The 21,588-nt window shown below is 37.6% G+C and overlaps 3 protein-coding genes across 3 annotated transcripts; 1 reads left to right on the forward strand and 2 right to left on the reverse strand.

The window, feature by feature from the left end:
• Nucleotides 1–5,243: 5,243 nt before the first annotated feature.
• LOC6650118 (paired box pox-meso protein) lies at nucleotides 5,244–21,567 on the forward strand. Its single transcript, XM_002073352.3, has 2 exons — nucleotides 5,244–6,034; nucleotides 20,072–21,567. The coding sequence occupies exons 1-2, from the start codon at nucleotides 6,025–6,027 to the stop codon at nucleotides 21,148–21,150; spliced, it is 1,089 nt and encodes a 362-aa protein (XP_002073388.2). The 5' UTR covers nucleotides 5,244–6,024; the 3' UTR covers nucleotides 21,151–21,567.
• Nucleotides 15,212–16,348, reverse strand: LOC124460356 (UV excision repair protein RAD23 homolog B). The gene is made up of 3 exons (XM_047010957.1): nucleotides 16,228–16,348; nucleotides 16,107–16,173; nucleotides 15,212–16,045 (listed from the first exon to the last, which is right to left on the reverse strand). Exons 1-3 carry the CDS (start codon nucleotides 16,330–16,332, stop codon nucleotides 15,843–15,845), a joined length of 375 nt encoding a protein of 124 aa, XP_046866913.1. The 5' UTR covers nucleotides 16,333–16,348; the 3' UTR covers nucleotides 15,212–15,842.
• LOC6650117 (odorant receptor 85a) lies at nucleotides 17,141–18,558 on the reverse strand. The gene is made up of 3 exons (XM_002073351.4): nucleotides 17,769–18,558; nucleotides 17,347–17,704; nucleotides 17,141–17,288 (listed from the first exon to the last, which is right to left on the reverse strand). The coding sequence occupies exons 1-3, from the start codon at nucleotides 18,539–18,541 to the stop codon at nucleotides 17,220–17,222; spliced, it is 1,200 nt and encodes a 399-aa protein (XP_002073387.3). The 5' UTR covers nucleotides 18,542–18,558; the 3' UTR covers nucleotides 17,141–17,219.
• Nucleotides 21,568–21,588: the final 21 nt, after the last annotated feature.

Raw genomic sequence — 21,588 nt, forward strand, 5'->3', positions numbered from 1 at the left:
TTGCAACTTGCAACTTGGGGCATCATTATAGGGAAATGTTTGTCTTTCCTTTTTTTTGTTTCTTGGTTTTCAAATTAGAAAGGGTAAGTGAAATGGCAGAGGGGGTAAACATGTCGATCCAAATAGACCTCGCAACTTTCACCTTTGCATTTCCTTTTCCTCTCTATTCCAGGGACACAATTTTCTTGATATTTGTATATGGGTTTTCCGTTCGTTTTTCATCTTTTTGTTCATGTAAAATATATAGCCACCGTGCGGATACAGAGGCAGCCGCCGTCGCAGCCGCAACCACAAATCAGAATGCCGTTGAAGCATTCAAGTGCATCAAGCATGAAGCCAACTCGCTTGCCTCCATTTTTCCTGTTTTTTTTTTTCGTCTTTCGTCTTGGCGGCAACTTTCAGATGAACGACCGTTGTTGAGATTGAGCATCATCAACGTTTTCGTCAGATTTGTCTCGTCGGATTGGATTGAATCGGTGTGGTACGGGCACGGGCACGGGCGGTACGTTTAGGGGTATCGGAGTAGTCGGGAAGTAAAACCCTCAAGCGATTTTTGTCCGTATGTTTGCATACAAACTCTGTTTGTGTGGAAAGAAAAGAAAACGAAACCAGTTTGGCCTATTAACACTTCGATTACAGCTCAACTCTGGGTGGTCCCGTCCGGGCTATTAGTTAAATTTTGATTTATTTGATTACCAATTAGTCGTTGAACAAATCTGTTTATTTATTTACTTTTAATTATTGTCCAGAAGGAAAGAAAAAACCACAGGCCAAGAGTTAGACGACGATGGTCATCTCACATAGCTCATGGTCGTCAAAGAAGGTTTTTAATTAACACCCATAATATAATTCACAAAACAAAACAACAAAAAAATCCAACTCAATATATGCTAATGGAATTTTGATTTTTTTTTTTTTTTTGGCATTTTTCAACTTTTATGTACTTTTATTTTAAGCAATGGTTTTAAAATGTAAAAAATGCTTGCCAAAATCACAAAAAGGGCAAATATAGGATAAAGAAATCCATTATTTTAAATTTGAAGGGTCAAATTATTTATGATGAATTAATTTATGATTTTGTTGAAAAACTTTGTGTTTACAAGTCCCGATACAGATTTTTCATGTTGTTCAGTTTCATGATCGAGTGAAATTATTAAATACTCATAATGTTGGAATTGTTATGGTAATGCAATTTACCTAATAAACTAGTCTAATAAAATGTAGAAAACAACATTTTCTAAAAGGCCACCGCAAAATGGTTGTTCCTTGGAAATTATTTTGGTGTTTTGATTTGCCAATAGGAATGTATTACACAGAATAATATATTTATATATACATATGTAGGTAGTTTTATTTGAAAAGTTCTTTCATCCATGATTGAATTTAGAGATTGCTGTGGTTCCATAAACAAACAGAAATCAGATGAGGGGAAAAAATACATAGATATTGAAAATTTATAAACCATATCGCCCCTGAATCTAGACAGAAGTCCCTTCCCTTACATTCCCTTCCCCTACCGTTCTCACACTCGCCCCCGGGCTAGTTAACGAAATCAAATTGAGAAAATGAGCGTGAAAGATGTGTTCCTGAAATTGAAAACCATCGAAAAGTAGAAACACATGATGAAGACGATGACGAAGCCTCTTGGTATTGGTGTTCATATCTATATCTATATATATATATATGTTTTTCTGGTTGACATTGCTCCTTTTGGTCAGTCCGCCGCGCAATATTACGAAAACAACTTCATCTACTTACTGTGTGTATTGTTCGTAGTGGCGGGTGCAAACCTTTTGGGATCAGGTGACAGTTGCGGTATGCTGCCTCTCAAGTGAGCCAGAGTATACGTTTACACCAATAATTCATCGTCAAATGCAGTTGCGTCGATCCGTTTTAGGACTCTTTGGCACTCGAGTGTGGAATCACGTGTTCATCGATTCCTTTAAGTGGCCGGTCGATCGGTCGTCCGCCTCCGCCTCCTCTGCACCGGCATCAGCGTAGACAATTTGACGCTTCCGTCCTGCTTTTGTGTAGTTGTTCACACCCTTTTCGGGTTTTTGGGATTGTTATGTAAGATTCGTTTGCTGCTGCTGCCGCCGCTGCTGCTGTTGGTGGCTCCTAAGGACTCTGCTCTGAATGTGTCAATTTTATAGCACATTTTGCCACTTTACGACGTAGTCGACTTCTCAACCCAACCCATTTTTTGTTTTCTCAAGTGCTGTGCATATTTTTTCCCTCGACTGATTGTTATTTTTTGTTGTATAACACACAAAGAAAACAACAAAAAATTGAAATAAAGACGATGTATAATATTCATTTGTTATGCTTGTCATTTGTCGCCGCTGTCGCCGTTCGGTTAGCGGCAACTTCAAAGCCCTGTCATCCAATTTGTTAAACGCAGAAGCCAATTTTGTCATCCCTCCGATTTGCCCCGGGGGCTTTGCGCTTTTGGCTTTCGCATGTGGCCAATTATTTTGTAAGATGAGTTAAGTAATGATATGTACGTACATACCATTTGCCAATATAGATTCATGATATATGCATAATTACTGAAATCATCATAAAAGATCTTAAACGACAAATTAACAAACGCATCTCATTCACTTTCTATTCCCATGAGTGTCTAAATCTTTTAAAAGGATTTTCCAAAATTTAAAATTTCTTTCTTTAATCTTTCTAAATATTCTTTTAATTTCAACTGAATCGAATAATTTCCAAGTTGGCACAATAATTCAATTTTTAGTGAACAAATCGACTTTTTTTTTTGGTTTGGTCCATACGAATCCGACATTTTTACTAATATGTAAGAAGTGAACCATTTTTTTTTATAAAAGATGACCATAAATAAATTCAGATAAAAATACCCACTAAATATATTGAAAGCAGTTTCGGTTTCTGGATATAAAACATTTAGTCTTTAACATTTATTTAAAAACTTATAATTTCGTGTTTGACAAGAGAGCTTAAGAGATTAAACTTAAGCGAATACATTCGGATATATGTATGAATGGCAAGCGTTTTCTTATGAATTGGCATTGAGATTTATATTTTAAACATTTACATGAAAAAAAGTTATTTAATGAGTTTTTAATAATCATATTTTATCCTTGATATATTGAATCAACAAATAACTAATTCGATTTCAAGGATACTTCAATCTTAGATTTATGTTACAAAATTAAAGCTGTTGATGGATAATTATAAAAGTAACCAATATAATTTCGAAAAATGACATCCCTTAAATATTTATTGTATGAAATTTGATTGAACATTTAAGTAAAGTACTTATACTTGTCTCAAACTCGGCTTGTATTGAATAAAACAATTTCCAACTATGTTGTTGGAAAGATTTAATTTTTTGATTACAGGTTGGCATTGAATAAACTTAATTATAAATATAAATAATTAATTAATTCAGAGTCTAAATCAATTGCTTATTAAGTTTAAGTTTGTATTAGAACATCTTCAACTATGGCAGTCATCAAGAAGTCATTCATTAGGCAGCAGCAAGAAGAGTTTTGTGATTGGATTCGCAACAAAAGGTAAGGGCAGGTAAGCGTAAGTCAGACTAAGGAGGTGTGTCCAACCAAGATATGTGTGCGTGTGTGTGTGGGTATAATGCCAAATGGGATATTCGCTTACTCACACAGGTGTGTGGGCCATACCCGCATTGGCCTATCTGTTTATTTGTGCCTGTGTGCGTGTGAGAGAGTGAGTCTAGGCAAACGATCAACGCCATTGGGACAAATGATCAAAACGACTACAGAAATTGGCAGCTATCGTTTAAACGATGAAATTAAAAATTAGTGACAATTTGACAATATGAAGACAACATTTTTCTTATAATTAAGTCTAACCAAGCAAGACGCAACGCCTCAACGAGATTTGTCTACGTTGTTGTTGTTGTTGTTGTTGTTGTTGTCGTCGTCATCGTCATCATCGTCCGCATCAAGCATACGCCGAGTTAGTTAAGACAGGAGACACCCAGGCGAAAGGAATATGGGATGGGATGAGATGGGATTACCCTACGGCAGCGGTTTATTAGCAACCAACGATCGTTCTCTAATGATACGAATTTTGTTAATGAACCAAAAATATGTGCACACGAAGGCACAGCACCTGCCCCGCCCCCAAAAGTATATATATATGCGTGTATGTGTGTGTGTGACACTAAAAAGTCATGACATCTCTCGCTCATGCCGCGTAACGCTACGGATACGCTTACTTGCTTCAGATTGGCCATTCAAGCATTCAAAAATTAACTCCGCCCGGTTGCGTATGGTTAGTCAGAGTCAGCCAGAGTCAGAGTGAACTACTCGTGCGCAGCTGAGATGTGTAACCTACCAGATACAGATACAAATCCATATACAAATGCACACACTCACACACACACACACTTGGATCTTTGTTGTATGTGTGAGAGTTAGTGAGAGAGCACAGTAGCGGAGTTGAAATGGCGTTTCTGAAACCGGTTTTTATGAATAAAAATATTTAAATTGATATCCTATTTAAATACAATGTAATTACTTGTTAAACTGATGAATATATTTCATTAGTTAGTATTAAGTTTAAGCATAAGTAAGCTGGGCTAATTTTCTTCTAAATTTCTCTGTTAATATAAGAGTAGTAATACCTTTGGCATGAAAATATTTAGACCCGAACTCTAATAATATTATATATGATTCAATAACAAGAATCGGGTTACTTACAAATATCATACCGATCCCATTATTTGAATTGAACTAAATTTTAATAGGTAACTTTAGATTAAAAGTAATTTTTTTTTGAAAGGTGTCGATTAAATAATAGTTTTCTTTTATTGATAAATTTGATAACTATTTTATCACAGATCTAATTCAGAATAGCAAAAACTAATTGGGCCAGTTCTACCCTTAATTGCGCTCCTGAACTCCGCAAGACATTCTTCATTTTTGTTATTTTTTTCGAACGGCAACTAATGCGCACACACACTAGCACATAGTTTCGCCATTAAAACCAACAAATACAAAGCGATCGCCGCCCCTTCGAGAGTGTATGTGTGTGTGTGTGCCCTCACGGAAATGGATGCGAGTGAAAGCGAGCGAGGAAGAAACAGAGAAAGAGAGAGAGATTGTGGGATGCTGCGTCGCGGTCGCTGCCTTCGTCGTCGCCGTCGTCGTTCGCCTGATCTTTGCATATGTGAATGTGAATGTGGATGTGGATTGATGAACACGATCGTTTCGGCAGCATTAGTTGCAGCAGACACGGGTGACGAACAACAAGTTGTGGAGATTTTGCGCGCGTCTACGGATCACGACCCAAAAGACCCCAGTCCCAGTCACAGTCACAATTGCAGTCACAGTCACTGGATACGGATGCGTTTCGATTGTAGTGGCCCTTAACGCGAGTGTTTCCATTTGTTCTTCATGGGAGGTCTTAGTTTCAGTTAATATTTCCCCCAAAACTAATGCTAATGAATAATTCAAGCAAATTCCTAAAGTAAATTCAGTGATCGGCCTAGCTTATAGAGGTGTATATATTTACCCCCGTGCCCACCCCTCTCTAGCCGACTCCTTCGAAAAATTAGGTGTGATAAGTGCGTGATAATTTTTGAACAAAGCCCTCCCGTATCCTCTATGTGCTAATCAAATTTCAGTTTTGGTTCAACAACTCATCGCGCAACTAGTCCGGAGTACTTGCCAAATCCCCCGAAAAAAAAAAAATCGATTGAAACCTAATCAAGCATCCACAACTGGCGTCGCGTCGGCCAGCAACGAATCATCGGCGTCAATTTGTATACAAAATTTCATGCCTTAATTGAAACTAACAATATAGCCAAGTGCGAAAATTTAACGGCTGAAAAAAAAAACCCTTCCCGTCCAGAAGCTGCCCATCATCCATCATATCATCATATTTGGAACTAAAGCACCGACGGAAGCGAGAAAGTTTTGCGAGTCCAAAACAAAACCACAACAACAACAACAACTGAAAGTGTTATAATTAACCATAATTGTGGAGTACTTTACTCAACTAACGCCGCCTGAAATGGACCCAGGTAAATGTTAAAGTGATCATCACTAAATAGTTGGATACCGACGGCACAAGCCATAAGATTATCAATCGGAAAATGTGTGGATCCGGCAATTTCTGTTGATTAATTATATTTGTAAGAGACCTTCTTGTGTCGGCTAAGATTTGAAGAAGATTTTAAGAAATTTTTGGAATAGGATCTAAAAGGAAGCAGAATAAAATATAACCATTTTGATTGAGAAATCGTTATTCCATTGTTACAAATCTCCAGTGAGGCTAATAACCACTTTTAACTGAGCAGAAATCTCAAGATTATTACCAATAAACTGAAGAGCATCCTCCGAAAGTGCTTGATACTCCAGCATACATTCATCCTGTTGGATCCAACTCAGTTGTCGGTTGGCGGTGTCGCAATACCTATATGGCAAACATTGATATCGTCACCATGGTGGCACTTTTCATCTGTCTTTTTTATCTTATATTTCTTTGGGCCATCAGACACAAGTGTTTGTTCATGATTTTCGTTTCAAAACAACAAAAAAAAGGTTGAACCGAGATGCCGCGCTTGATCGACCACCTCGCGGTAGCAATAGCAATGCCTTTTGTTTGTTTCTCTCGCAGATGGATGACCGTTGCCCATGCCCATACCCCAAACCCGCCCATGTTCAGACCCTTCATTGACAAACCGATGCCTCATAATTTAACTAATGATCGTTGTAATGTTTGTATTTGTACGTTTTTTTTTTTTTGTTTTGTCGTGCGGTCTTCACTTTTGTCTTCAAGTGTCCGTATCTCTTGTTTGTCCACGAAAATGAAACGAAAATCTTACCTCATTGGCCAAAAATATAATGTCAGCTACAGATTTGTCTTGGTTGTCGTGTACAAGTTGACATATCGATCTGCAATTAACCATATGCCACTTGCTTCGGCCCAATCTCGAAATTGGAATGCCATTTAAATAATTTGGCATGCCTGGTTTTTTTTTTCGTTTCAAGTGGTCTATCGATTGGGGGTATTTTTTAAATAAATGAAATTTTTGTCATTAAAAAATGAATACATATATGATAACGTTATCTTAAGTAATAGGTTCCTACACTTACCATAGTTGATCTTTGGAAGAAAGAGACCTCTTAGTCTTCTTATAAAATCCCTCTATATAAGTTTCAAGGGGTCTTTTTGGAGGAACTACCGCCGTGGTTTTGCAATTATCAATTGCCTAGTGTCCAGTCTTACTGGGGGCCATATATGTATCTATACATATACCGCACTTTTGGTCCATTAATGACTCGCTTTTGATGTTTTGACATATTGTTTGTACTTACACGGGGGCATTGTTTGCTTGGCCGCATGTGCTGCTGGTGGTGCTGCATCGAGACACGTCGTAGACCGGGCTCTGTGGAGATGCAGAAATGCGTGACTAACGGCTACCGGTAGCCATCTACTTCGGTAGCTAAACATAAAAGCCCCCACAGAAAATGAGAAAGAAAAAAATCAGAAGAGAGTAGCAAGATGCTAAAATCCCGGCAAATGGGCAGTAAAACAAAAGGCAACAGCAAACCCCAAGACGCAGATGGAGACGCAGACGGCGGCAACAAAATGCAGGCAAACACTTGAAAAACGAGAAAAAAAAAAACACCAGCCAGAAGAAGAAGATGAAGAAGTGAAAAAGTCGCGTCAATGTGTACACGCCTTAATGGAAGAACATACACACATATGTCCATATGTATGTATGTATGTACATATACACGGAACATCGTAAAAGCCGGACCTCTGATGATTGCGACTCGAGTTTGGGCCAACGCATGGCTGAATTTGAACCTGGTCTTGACTTTGTCTTTGATTATATGGCGTCGTCTTCGTCCCGTTCATGTTCCTGTCCCTTTAATTAAATCACTTACCCTTTCTTCTAGTTGAAGCGGAAATTTCATGAAAATCCCCAAGGATCGCTGACACTTGACAAGTTTGTGGCGGGAGGACAAAACCTTTGCTCATTATCATAAATTTTAATGAGTTTCTAATCGATAAATAGGAGGAGAGTTAAGGGGAGAAATAAGCACGTGGTCTAGTATAATTAATGCTAACCCATCAATTACATCTGCTTCCCATGGCCTGAGCCTCCCTGCCCCCTTGACGACTCTTGCCAAATTCCCAAAGGGGTAGGACAATGGGGTAACCCCAAAATACGGGAACTTCTCTATATCGGCTATCGATTTCGGGTCACACACATGGTGCACATTCTGTTAGGATCTTGAAATTTATGTCTTTTTCCGCCTGTCACCAAAGGGCGGGCGGACATACCATTTCGTGTTTCCATACATTGCTAGAACGCCAACGAACCCGAACCATAGGGCCAGAGTAGTGTCGGTTCTAGTACATTGCCAATGATTGGTCGGATCCGCCGAGACACAGAGAGAGCTCGAGAGAGAGAGAGAGAGATCTGTGTAATTTCTATTTTAGCTAGGCATTTGCATTGTCCACATTCCTAGTACGCGTAATTGAAGACACCGCGGCATGTCTTTTGGTTGCACCCCCTTTTTCTTTCGTCATATTTCTCTCCGGGAAGAGCAGCAGCAAGTACTTGCCATTGAGTTGGTATAAAACAGAGAACCTAGGAACCAATGCCTGTGGCAGAGGGCGCCGCGCTATCTTTGTTGGTGTCTCTCGTGATTTATGGACTCATTAATTTCTGTTGACAGACAATGCTGTTGACGCTAAAGGAATCTATTTAGTTTTATGTACTTTTGATGCGAGAGCAAGGGTCGAGGGCGTGTATTTTATGAGCTTAATTTATAATTCAAGACATTTGCACTTGCACTTGCATTTTATCCAAAAATCTGTTATATACACTGATATATTGGTCATTTGAAAGCAACTAGTTGTTGGGGTCCTATGTAAGCTCCAATTAGTTGAAATACTTTAGAGAAAAAGTATTTTTAATGAGAGCCTTATAGGGAGCATGTAAGTCTTTGCATTCCAGATCTAAATGAAAGTCTTCTCTCAACCATTAGAAATGGTTAAGATCAAATAATTTTAAATCAAATCAGTTTCTTGGATTCTTTGTTTTGCCATTGCAATTGAGAATCAGTATATTATACGGTTGACAATCTTTGACTTACTCTTTTTCCTTTTGATAACATTACAGTTTGAACTTTTGCCGATTAAAATGTAAATAATATTGTAAATGAATCGCCCAAGACAGACAAGTAAATGCTTCCTTTTTGCACTTGTGTTTAACAACGTGAATCTTTCTGTGTGTGTGTGTGTGTATTTTTCCTTGGCTTGGACGACTTTGTGAAATTTACTGATAAATAAATGCGATTGTGCGGCAAATTGTGCAACGCTCCGTAGGCAAAAGATTGTCGACAAGTTAAAATACAGGCCAGTCCATTTACATATTGTTAGTATATAAAAATAAGAAAAGTGAAAAGAACTATTTATAAATCGTATAAAATAGTATATATAGTACTTATAATAAACAGCTATGCTACATATATGCAAGAGCCAGGTGTGTGTGTGTGTGTGTGTGTGTAGTTTGTTATAGACCGAGGGGGATGTCTCTCGGGTCGCCACTGCGTATACGCAATGCATTTTGACGAGCCTCAACTCAAGTCAACTGAGTTGTTAAATTAATTTTTTCTGCAATGCAAATGCAAATAAATTAACAAAAACAAAAATATAAAAGAAAAAAACAAAGAACAAAAATGAAAAAGTGAAGAACTTTGCAATATGAAAGCATATGCCCCATGGCGGCGGCTGCTGCTGCTGCGGCGTTCTGTCAATCAAGGAAAAGGAACCCACTTGCCAAGAGCCAAAAAGATTTATGGGATCCCCAGACCCAGGTCCCAATCTGCTGAAGCAGTTGTTGCTGCTTCTGCCATACATTGCCAACCATTCATATGCATTTGTGAGAAAGGAAATTCAATTTACCACGAGTGATCTTTTTTGTTGTAATCAAAAACTTTGTTGTCCCCAATATGAAAAACGCCATTTCATGGCAAATTTCTATTCAAATTGGCAGCCATATTCTTTAAGTATTTAATTTTGATTACAATTAATTGTCATATTTTATTTAAATTAATTAAAAAACTAAATAGATAATATGCATTCAAGTGGAAACGTGCGAATTGATGGCTGTCGCTTTGGCTGTTTTCTCAATCTGTCTACCTCACCACAAGGGTCACTGAAATTCAAATCAAAAGTCATAAATAATACAAAGTATTTGGTTAATGTTCTATATTATTATTATGTATATGTATATAAATTTTTTTCATTTGCTTATCATCTGCCAAATGTTCAACTTGAATTTGTTAATTTCAATTATGCATGAAATAGGTTTATTGCCTTTTGACATTTGAATGGCTGTCAGCAGAAAATAAAAAGGAATACATACATATACCAATATATACACGACAAAAAGTCAGCTTGGGTTCTAATAAAATCATCGATTGTTGCAAATTGCACATTATTTCAAGTAGTTCGAGCTTATCATCAAGAGATAGACCGAGCAGGAAGAGATTGAGCATCAATGCCCTAACAGACATCATCATTTTGTATTTTTTTGTTAAGCTGATATGGAAAATCATTTCAATAATTGTCTCTGTCTGTCATATTCAGACAAACAAGTACAGTGAATACTCCTTACAGACCATATCATACCATACCATTTGTGAGCATTTAGTCTGCAAAATAAAGAGATAAGCCTTAAGAAAATGTAATCAGTGATGATCTAATTCAAGTACACCTAGACCCCGCTTTGCGTCGTTTCGTTTTGCGTTTTTTCGAAGTTGCGTCGCTGCTTTATTAGTACTAATTTTTACTGTGCGTCGTTATATTCTCGTTGTTGCGTTGTTGTGAGTTCGAGTGTTTAACTTTTTTTTTTTCTAAATCAGCCATTGTGGCAACGCCAATATCAACTTTTACCAACATTGCCTTTGAATTTTTGGCAGTTTTACGTTTTTCAACATTGACATCTAGCTTACCTACTTCTGTTTATAATTGCGTCTTGATATCAAAACTCGGGGATGGTTTAGTAGAAATGTTCGTAGAACAGTGTTTAACCTTCAAACAAATTTCAAAAGCGATGGGTCTGATTGACGAAGCAATCGAGAATTTTTATAAAAAACGATCCTGACAATAACAGAAGTTTTAAGGTATCCCAGGCGGTAGCTGCAAACATCAACTGCTACCAAGAAATTTATTTAAATTTACAAAAAAAAGCTATTCACCAAACTCTGGACAAATTTTTGGTGAACGAAGCCACTAAAAACTCATAAAGATAAAATAATTGAATAGGTTATTTTGATTTAATGGAAGCATTTTTTTTTAATGAATGAATGCAATAATATTTTTGTTTTTAAATGTTTACTTTGTTCAATTTTTCTTTCTAGAAATTAGTATTTTCATAGCCCGGGAACCTATCTTTGATCTTTCCATGGTTGCCTATAGAAAATCTTCATTCACTTTGCGTCGTTTCAGTTTGCGTCGTGTTTTTTTGGAACGTATCCCCAACGCAAAGCGAGGTCTAGGTGTACTTTGATTTTTAGGTTTTTGATTTAAAACGATAAAAAAAAAGAATCTAGAATATATATTAGAGGCACAATTATTGGGTTATAAATAAGAATTTTCTCTTAAGGATCATAAGGTTTAAGCAAGTGCTACTAAAAATCAATGAGTTGAGGCGTCTATATAAATTCCAGGGGCGAAAAGTATGAGGTTGTCAGAAGTTGGTAGAATCGTTATCTGATAATAATTTACCTATGCATATATGTATAATAAAGTAGTATATTTGATCAACCTATTACAATACCATAATCTATTATCTCTATGTTCGATTTAAGTCCTCACTATATATTCAATGCTGCCATTTTGTTTAACTAAATATTATTTTTAATTAGTTCTAGTTAGTTAACATTTGTTAATTACTCCTATAATTGGATTTACGCGCATCAGTGAGTTTTTGTGAACTTTTTAATGATTTTTTAATAATTTATATGAACAAAAAAAAGACGGAAAGGAAACTTAAAAGGGGGGGGGGAAATGCAACAAAAACATTTCGTAAGCTTTTTACTAAAAGCCGCCGACTAAAATTTTTAAACGTTAAAGATTCTGAGAACAGAAAATACACGATCATGATGATCATGATTTTATGATGATGATGATGATGATGATGCTGCTGAGATTAAGCATGAAACATTTTTGTAATTTTTTGAATACAATGAGTCGTCTTTGTGTTCGGCAATTTCCCAGAATTTATGAATTATAATTTCGTCTTATAGACAGTTTTTAATTGAGCCTTTTATGGGCAACAAACAGAGAGAAGAAGAATGAGAAAGAGAGAGAGAACAAGAAGAAAAAACATATTAAGGGTTGACAATCCCCCCCAAAATGAAGGATAAGGGAAAATCTCTTACAATTCAAGCGTGACAAAGTAGAATAAAATATAGGATTTCAAGGCAAATATGGATAACCATTTGTAAATGATTTGTAACACACAAAATACTGGCATAGCTACCGATTTTATTTTCAGAGCCGTTTTTGAATTTCCGCCAAACAGAGTCCATCCAAATCTATGGGCAAATATTGTCGCGCCCTCAGAAAAACAAAATGATTTTATGATTTTTTAAGCTGTTTACCCAGTGCGCAGCACTTCAGAATTTTTGTAGCTCTATAGTTGTTTGCATTTCATTAACAGAAGCTGCTACTATATAAGTATTGTGGATTTGGATGTGGATGTATGTGTACGTGAGTATATGTATGTGTATTGAGAGAGGATAAGAGTCAGCCCTTCTCAACTCGAGTTGGGATCGAACTGTGATTAGCTAGCAGTTGGTTTTGTTTGCTTTGATTAAGTCAATCAGTCCGAGTGGCAAGGATTCTCATTAGAGACAATAACTAGCTCGGCCCAGACAGTAGTACAAACAAAATCAGGCAGCACTAACCCAATCTTGGGATAGCATTTTGTGCGTAACCTAAAATTAAATAAATAATAAACAAGTAGTAGGTATAGCCGCACTAGCTAGCACTCTGAAGTCGAAGGTTTTTCAGTTTTCAGTGGGCAAACAAACAAGTCAAATAACAAAAACTACTCGACAACTTCCACTCCAGGGGCAACCAAGATGCACCTGAAATGAATGTAGTATGTATGGCCAATGCGCCCTCTGATCGTGACCGATGCAATGGGACGAGACGAGACGAGTCGAGACGAGACTTTGTGCATCCCATCCCATCCCATCTCCATCCTATCCCATCCCATCCCATTTTCGACTCAACGGCGGTGGCATGTTTGCACCTTAAATAAGATCAACAATCAATGCCGACGGTAAAACAGTCACTCAGCTTCACAAGGGTCACTGGCGGCAGCACTTTGGGTTAAGAATATTGTAAACGGTAGGAGAAATAGACAGAAATGTAGTCAAAATAAATTATTTACTTATTTAATTATATATTTTTAACGAAGGGCGAAATATGTGCTCAAAGATGAAAGAGAAAAGTCAACTAGAAAAAGTTATTCAATAAAGTATCTCGTATATTGTGATTACTTTTGCTTCATAAACTTTGATGTTCTCTTCACACTTCTTACTAAGATTAAATTTCGGTAATCTACTAAGTTGACTTTTAAATCTGAGTTAAGCAAACATGACTTTAAAAGGCTCTCCGAAGGACAGGAAACCTTGTTTCATTCACCTCGAATCAGTTACCAAAATGATTTGATGGTAATCTAATAAGTGCATTGACTTTATTTTATTCCTCAAGAAATATCCTATTTTGGAGCCTGAGTTGAAAAGTGGAATTGGCGCCCTTGCCGAATCCTTTCTTAAAAGTAAATTGGATTGAAAATTACCGCTTTTCTCTACCTGAAAATATTGTATTACTATTTATTACCAATTACAGTCATTCTCTTGATATATATAGTTAGTTGATTTATCATAGTCTACAATAAATATATATATGTATGTATATATATATTTTTTATAGGCACTTGCACATTTCAATATGCCATAAGAAACGTTAGTTGATCAAATGTTTTGGACACTGGGCACGTTGCAAAATCTTTGCCTTGCTTCTGGCTTTTGACTCATCATCGGTCCAAAGGGGATTTGATGTTTGCTCTAATAGGAAATACGTGACTAATTTGCATGAAACCAGGCCGGATGTATAACACAAACATATATAGCAATATACATACATACATACAAGTATGGCCTATAAATCAAAAGTCGACAACTAGAAGGGGAAATCTACTTAAAAAGTACAAGTGTGATAAGTTATTTAGATCTTATCTAATAATAAGTTTGGACTTGAGTGAAGCACTGTTAATATGATAATCACGATAATGTACAATTATTCGGTAAAAGTAAAGGTTCTTCTAGATTATTATATATATGTATATTCTTATCGGCCAACTAACTAACGCACTCGAAGTTAATAACTCACAAAAGAAGCACAATTAAACTTGAAATGGTCAAACATTGAGACCCCATTAATCTTCAATAATTGCTTAAAATTGATGTCATGCGTATTTGAAAACCGTTTTCGAAAAACAAAGAATGAAAAATCTTAGCAACATCATTCATTAGGGACTACACTCACACATACATAGTAGGAAATACTTGTGTTGAGACAAATTTATGAACGTTTAGCACAAAAGTCAAGCACTCGAAGATAATGTTCACGAGTAGAACAACAAATTGCAGCTATCATTGAACATGCTTCGAATAGTTCTTTTTTAAGGACTGAGAAAACGACAACAAAAAAAATAAAATAAAACCAAAATAAGTGGCAGACTTTTCTGGTTTTTACTTCTGGGAGTATTTGTCGAATGTGTGTGATCTTTCCCCTGGCAAAACTCAACTCATCTGAGCATCTTGTGCCTTTGGTTTCCCCTGTTTTCTGTGTTTGTAACTCAATTCGAAAATAATTAACGATCCCAAGATTACAAATGTCAAACATAATGTCATCTTGGGGACGGGGGTCTGTTTCCAGCCTTTGTATCACATTTTGTTTCCATTTCTTCAACAATTTTTTTTCTCCTTCCTCCTGGCTAACAAAATGCCACCGAGTTTCCGAGTGTCTCTCCATCAGACACCGCAATGTGTGTGGGTCCATGGCGAGTGCCAGCCGATTTGTTGTGACTTATGTCAAAGCGAGTTGCGGACTCAAATTATGACAGATTTTAAAGACTAGTCCACACACTCAGCATATGTAACTTTCTTACTGAATACAAAATTTATTGAAACTAAACTAAGCCCATTACCATATAATTTATATAATAAATGTATATTGAATCGTATACGGTATCCCGATAAAGCAAAGATAAAAATCGTTATAAGTGAATAAAGTATATAATATGGATAAATTGTTGTTCCGAGTTAGTAATGCCAATTTTAAATTCGTACTCAAAAAATCTACATGATTTTCAACTTCTGACTTATAGTTTTACTCGCAAAGTCAGGGATATTCAGACATTTTAAAATCTCTAATATCTAAAACTAAGAATATCTTTTAAGTTCAAAAACCTAGAAATAAGAAAAAAGGGAGCTTATAAAGTTTAAAATAGTAAAAAGCGATCAAATTTGCATAAATATTTTAAAAATTCGTCACAAAATGGAACAATCTTTGTCGTATAGAAAAGTGTTTTTGGTAAATTCTGTAGCTCGAAGTTAGTCAGGTTTTCAAATTTAACTGCCTTTGGTAAGAAATCTCTACTGACGATTACTGAGTTCTAGACTTAAACATATAACCAAAACCGAAACCCGAATATGAAAAATCTTAATCTTATAATAAATCTAATAACTAACGAAAAGTTATTTGTCTGAAGGTTAACTTATTGATAGTTAATTTCCTGGTGGAGCTGCAGCTGGGGTTGCTGGAGCTCCAGCTGCTGGAGATGTAGCTGGCGTTGCGGCTGTAGTTCCCATTGGGGGTGCAGCACTAGCAGCCGCAGGACCAACTGTAGTTGCGGCTGGTGCAGCAGTTGTAGCTGCAATCGGAGCAGTTGTCTGGCTATTAACAACCACTGTGCAGTTGCGACAAATCACTGAAATTGTTTGTCAATTAATGATTTTTGCAAGCTAATATCACTTGATTAGTAGTCTTACAGTATTCCTCTGAACCGCTATCGTCATAGAAATCTCCAAAAAGGCTGGAGAACCAATCATATCGTTTCTGTAAAATCAATTTTTGAAACTCGAATTGTTATGTTTCAAGTGAAATATTTACCGATCTCGCTGCTTGATCCTCGACTGGCTGGGCATGAGAACCCAGTTGGCCCATAATTAGGCAAATGCCTAGAGAAACTACAATGAACTCACTTAGAATTGACATACTGACTAGAACTGATGTTCCAGTTGCATTGGGCGTTGCCTTTTATAGGGCACCTGAGACGCGAGTTTGGCAAATAAATATGGAGCTTTTTTTTATGATACTCTACGATGGGGGAGAGATAGTCAAACTTGAGTTTTCTCTCAATGAAACGTAAGTTTGCTTTGTAGATGTCAATGGGAAAACCTAGTAAAAGAGACTTATTTATGCAGCTGCACGTCTACATACTAGCTACGGATGATTGTTGTTGTGGTTGTTGTTGCTGCTGCTGCCTGAGGGCCACGATCAAACTGCAATTGACAAGTGCACAAATCCATAACCATAAACTTTACACGAAATTCGAGGCTGTCTGGAGCCAACAAGTGTCTGAATAGGCTAATCCATAATCCATATATGTATGTACATATATGTATGGATATTGGAAATTTGTAATACAATACCTTAAAGCCCCAGTGCCGTTTATAATGATTTTCCTCTAGTTCTGCTTCTGCAGTTTTGATTTTGTGAATGGAGGTCGTTACACTTGCCCTGTTTGCCAGCCCTTCACAATGGTTCTTTCTATTCCTTCCTGCTTTTCCATACACCATATACTCATTTTATGGCCACGGAACGTGTTGTGAAACAAGATGCCAAATCGAAATTAGATGAAGGCGCAGATGTGGAAAACTTCCTCTAATTGCTTGTAATTGTAATTGGCTAAGTGAAATGCATTTGCAGGTGCAATTTGGCATTTATTAATAATCGATTGCAAACGAGTGAGAGAGGGAAATTTCTAAAAATAAAAAGCATCACTATCAGAGAGTACAAATGTTATGCAATTGCCAAAACAAAAGCTATGTTCTATATTAGAAAAGGAAATTTATATTCTTTTGATTCTCGCTAAAATCATTTTAAGACATTTTGTCGGCTAGATTCATCTGATCGACAATTGTGACGACTGAAAAAGCAAGTTTGGCCATCTGCAAAGAAAGGACAATTAAGGGACTTGAATGGAAAACTTCTGGCCATTAGACTTACCCGAACGTTTGTATTGACATTCAATGAAAAGATGCCACCAGCATTGAATTCAATTGGTTTTTGCACATGATGCATGAAATAAATCAGTGTCGACTTATAACGTGGACTAGCATCGATCCAATTCGACTGAAATATAGCTTGGCTCAATGTACTGGCGTCATTTTCCAACTGATTGCATATGTAGCAAAAAGGGAAAGACTCAAAGACATAGGCAATGAATAGATTAATAGTGGCAATGGCTGTCCACAAATCGGCAAAGAAGAACACATAGACAATCGATAGACCCAGTAGAAGGCCAACCATCAGCATTTGCATGAACAAAGTCTTTGTGATAACTGGACGCATAATATCGCAGTAGCTAAAGACATTTAGAAAATAGTGATTAGTTAGTTAGAAAATAGATACCGCTAATTGTAAATTACTTCATAATTAGTTTGTGATCCTTAATGCAGTCGACTAGCTCGTTATAGTTCTTCTCCTCACTCTTATCGACATCCGAACGCAACTCCTCGATGCGCCTTCTCAATAGCTCTATGTGCGAGCGCATAATTAGACCAAAAACAATGGGATAAACATCGGTAATTAGATTCATAGAGAGGGCAATGCCCACAATGAACAATTCCACCAAAGTGGCCATGTAAAAGCTGAACGTAAATGTTTCTGTGCCAAAGACTGGATTGTAGAGACGATACGGTGTCTTGCCCAGGAGCAAAGCATTGAGAGCACATTGGAATAGGTAGCCAAAGTAGAGGAAATGGAAAAATATATCCACATAGTTGCTGCGCACAGCAGTGCGATGTATAAGGACACGATCTTCATGCTTTTCAATACGTCGATCCATACGATCGAGTAACTCGTTGATTTTAACAAATCTGTTGTAGTTTATAAACACAATGATGGCCTTCGTTGAGGACGAAAAGGACTTGATAGGCGCTTGCAGTGAGGCAAATAAATCAGTGGCCGTTAGAGTCTTTAAGGCCCGGTGGTAGGTAATGAAAAATACAGTCGGTGCATAGACAATGGCCGTCACAGCTATTAGACCAGTCCACATATAATACAACCACCAATAACGACTACTACCAGGCTTTGGCGGTAAAAGGCCAAATGCTTTCTTACTCAAATCCAAATAGTAAAAGCAATCCCGAGAATTCATCAGATTGCCAAATGATGGTGGCCTCAAATACTGAAACATCATCTTGAGGGCGCTTTTCCTTTGCTTGGGTATCTGCCTGAGTCGAATGCCGCTTTAAACTGTTTGTCCTCCCTACACAAGGAGCCTATTTATATGCATTTGTTGCAGGAAGCTAATTGCTCAATTGACAGCAGTTTGTTACATTTATTATTCACAATTGAATAAGCTCCAAGCCCCGAAATAATTTTCCATTTAAATATAACAAGTGCGTAGAAGCCTACAATTAAAAGTGTCACAAGGCAAAGAAATATCTTATACAACTATGAAATGCCCTCCTATCGGCCCGATAGTTGTTTCTGCCCAATTCATAAGATTTAGTTTCTTTAACTCATAGAAACTCTTAGAATCTGTTAGAAGTAAGCGTTCACTTCAATAGAACAAATAGGTTTAATAATATTTAATATATTGCCAACACTTTGATCGGTTTATTCTTTTCTATAAAGCTAATATACCCAACTAATGTGGTAGCAAACTCAATTACGCATTAGAAAGTTTTCTTACTTAATTTTAGAACTTTCTTTTTAAACTTAATTATTTAAAAAGAAAATATTCCATTTCTATTTAAGCCAACTCCATGGCCGTTTGATAGGCAAATCTAAATCAATTAGCTTTTTGTATTTAATCTACCAATTCGAACTAAATATCCCAAAGGTTTTGCTTAATTGTTTATCCTGAAAATGAACTCCCAGGCAATTAAATGTTGTTAAATAATTCAATCAAGAGATTTGCACATTCAAATTAAAATAGTATTTAATTTACAGATGGCACTACACATCCAAGGCAAGTAATTGACTCAAATGTATGTTAGGGTATGAATAACCTATATCCTTTACCAACGTTTTCGGCATGTTTTGGAGTTAGGAAATTCAATGTTTGAGCCATTTTGGTTCCCATTTTTTAAGCTTTTCAACTTTCAATTATTAGATAGACTTAAAAACCTTATTATGAAATCTAGTAAAATTAAATTAGGGTTTCTTTAAATAAGTATCAAGCTTGATAGGGCATCAATTTTGAAAGGGTATACAAATTTCAGATTTAAATACATTTCTTTTTGAGGTTGGGCTCATTCTCACATCACTTATTAACAAGTTTAACTATTTATGGTGCCTTGACTTGTCAACAAAAACCTGGAGACAAAAATCTATCATTATATAGCATGTAGATCAATTAGTTGGTAGGACAAAAGTTCGGACAATTTGGAAGCGCCTGGTGAATCGTTTTGCCCCATCATCAAAAATGCATTTCCGCACGTTCGCCGCATTTTAATTGCGTTTTCCAAGCCAAGACCCACACCCAGAAAATACAGAGTACAGAGTACCCATATCCGCAGTTCTTAGAAGCAAATGGTAGCGATTTTCAGGCGAAGCCACAGCCACAGCCACAGTCCCTATTGCCGATCCCAAGCGAAACTAATTAGACGCAAATGTGCTTTTGTTCGACTCTTTGTGCTTTGTTGTTTTATGGTTTCTATGTGCATATGTAGTAATGGACTCGGTCTAACCCACACCATGTCTCTGTTCCATCTCGTTCCAGAGTCGCAGTGTCCGCAGTACGGCGAGGTGAATCAGCTGGGCGGCGTCTTTGTTAATGGACGACCATTGCCTAATGCGACGCGCATGCGCATTGTGGAGCTTGCCCGCCTTGGCATCCGGCCCTGCGACATCTCTCGCCAGTTGCGGGTCAGTCATGGCTGTGTATCGAAGATACTGGCCCGCTATCACGAGACGGGATCCATTCTTCCTGGAGCGATTGGCGGCTCCAAGCCGCGGGTGACAACACCCAAAGTAGTCAACTATATCCGTGAACTGAAGCAGCGGGATCCGGGAATCTTTGCCTGGGAGATTCGGGATCGACTGCTGAGTGAAGGAATCTGCGATAAGACGAATGTGCCCAGTGTTAGCTCCATTTCACGCATTCTACGCAACAAGTTGGGCAGCATTGGTCATCATCATACGCCCGGAGGATCAAGTGCATCGGGAATGAACAACAATACCAGCATGGGAAGTTCCGGTACTAATGGCGGCAACAACGGCCTGGCTAATACGGGCAGCATGAACATGTCTAACTCACACACGGGCTCCTCTTCCGCCTCTTCGCACCACCATCATCATCATCACCACACAGCGGCGGCGGCAGCAGCCAGTGCCCATCACGCCCATGCCCATGCACACCTCTACAATTCCATTTACCAGCCATATAGTGCAGCTGCCGCCTACAGCATGAAGGCCGTATCCTGCGGCAGTCCATCGCCGCCGCAAGGAGGTGGCGGTCAAACGCATCCGCATCAGCTTCGAAGTGTGGCCGCTGCCGCCGCTGCCCATTGGCCGTCATCGCACTCGGTTAGCGATATACTGGCCCACCATCAGGCCGTTGCTCTGAGGGCCAGCTGCCAGGTAGGGGTAGGAGTTGGCGTGGGCATGGGCAATACAGTGTCACCTTTGCCCATGACCCCTTCGCCAGTCGGAGCAGCATCGGCCGGTGGACAGCCGCTGCTCGACTGCGAGGGTGGAACGGGACAGCAACCACCCTACTATATGTACTTTCAAAATGGTGGAATGCATCATCATTACCATCATGGTGGCATGATGGCAGCCGGAGCCACCGGCTTATGAGTGTGATAAGTTGTTCACATAGTCAGTTGCTAATCAGTTGGACTAAGTTCCACTTAAAGTAGATGCGAGCAGAAGTTTGGATACTCGAAACGAAGGGCTACAAAAACAAAAGAATCCGATTAATTTATAAAGTTTAATCAATTAATGATCAATTACTCATTTAATAAACAAATTTAGTTCAGAACTTTTCTTCAGTTTTTTTCTTTGTCCCAATTCATTAGCCATTCATAGCTATCGTGTCCAAATAATTTAAGAGATATTATTTTATTTTTGAAAAATATAATAAATCTGATATAGATTGATTTTAATTAGCTGTGTATATATACAATATCTTACGATATTTGCTGGTCTTGGTTCAATATCTAAACGAATTTTAATGTTATTTTCGAGATTTGTTTCTATATAGTTTTTTCTGTTGGATAATGCCAATATTAAATT

This window comes from Drosophila willistoni, chromosome 3R (assembly GCF_018902025.1).
Source record: "Drosophila willistoni isolate 14030-0811.24 chromosome 3R, UCI_dwil_1.1, whole genome shotgun sequence".
In the NCBI taxonomy this organism is placed as follows: Eukaryota; Metazoa; Arthropoda; class Insecta; order Diptera; family Drosophilidae; genus Drosophila; species Drosophila willistoni.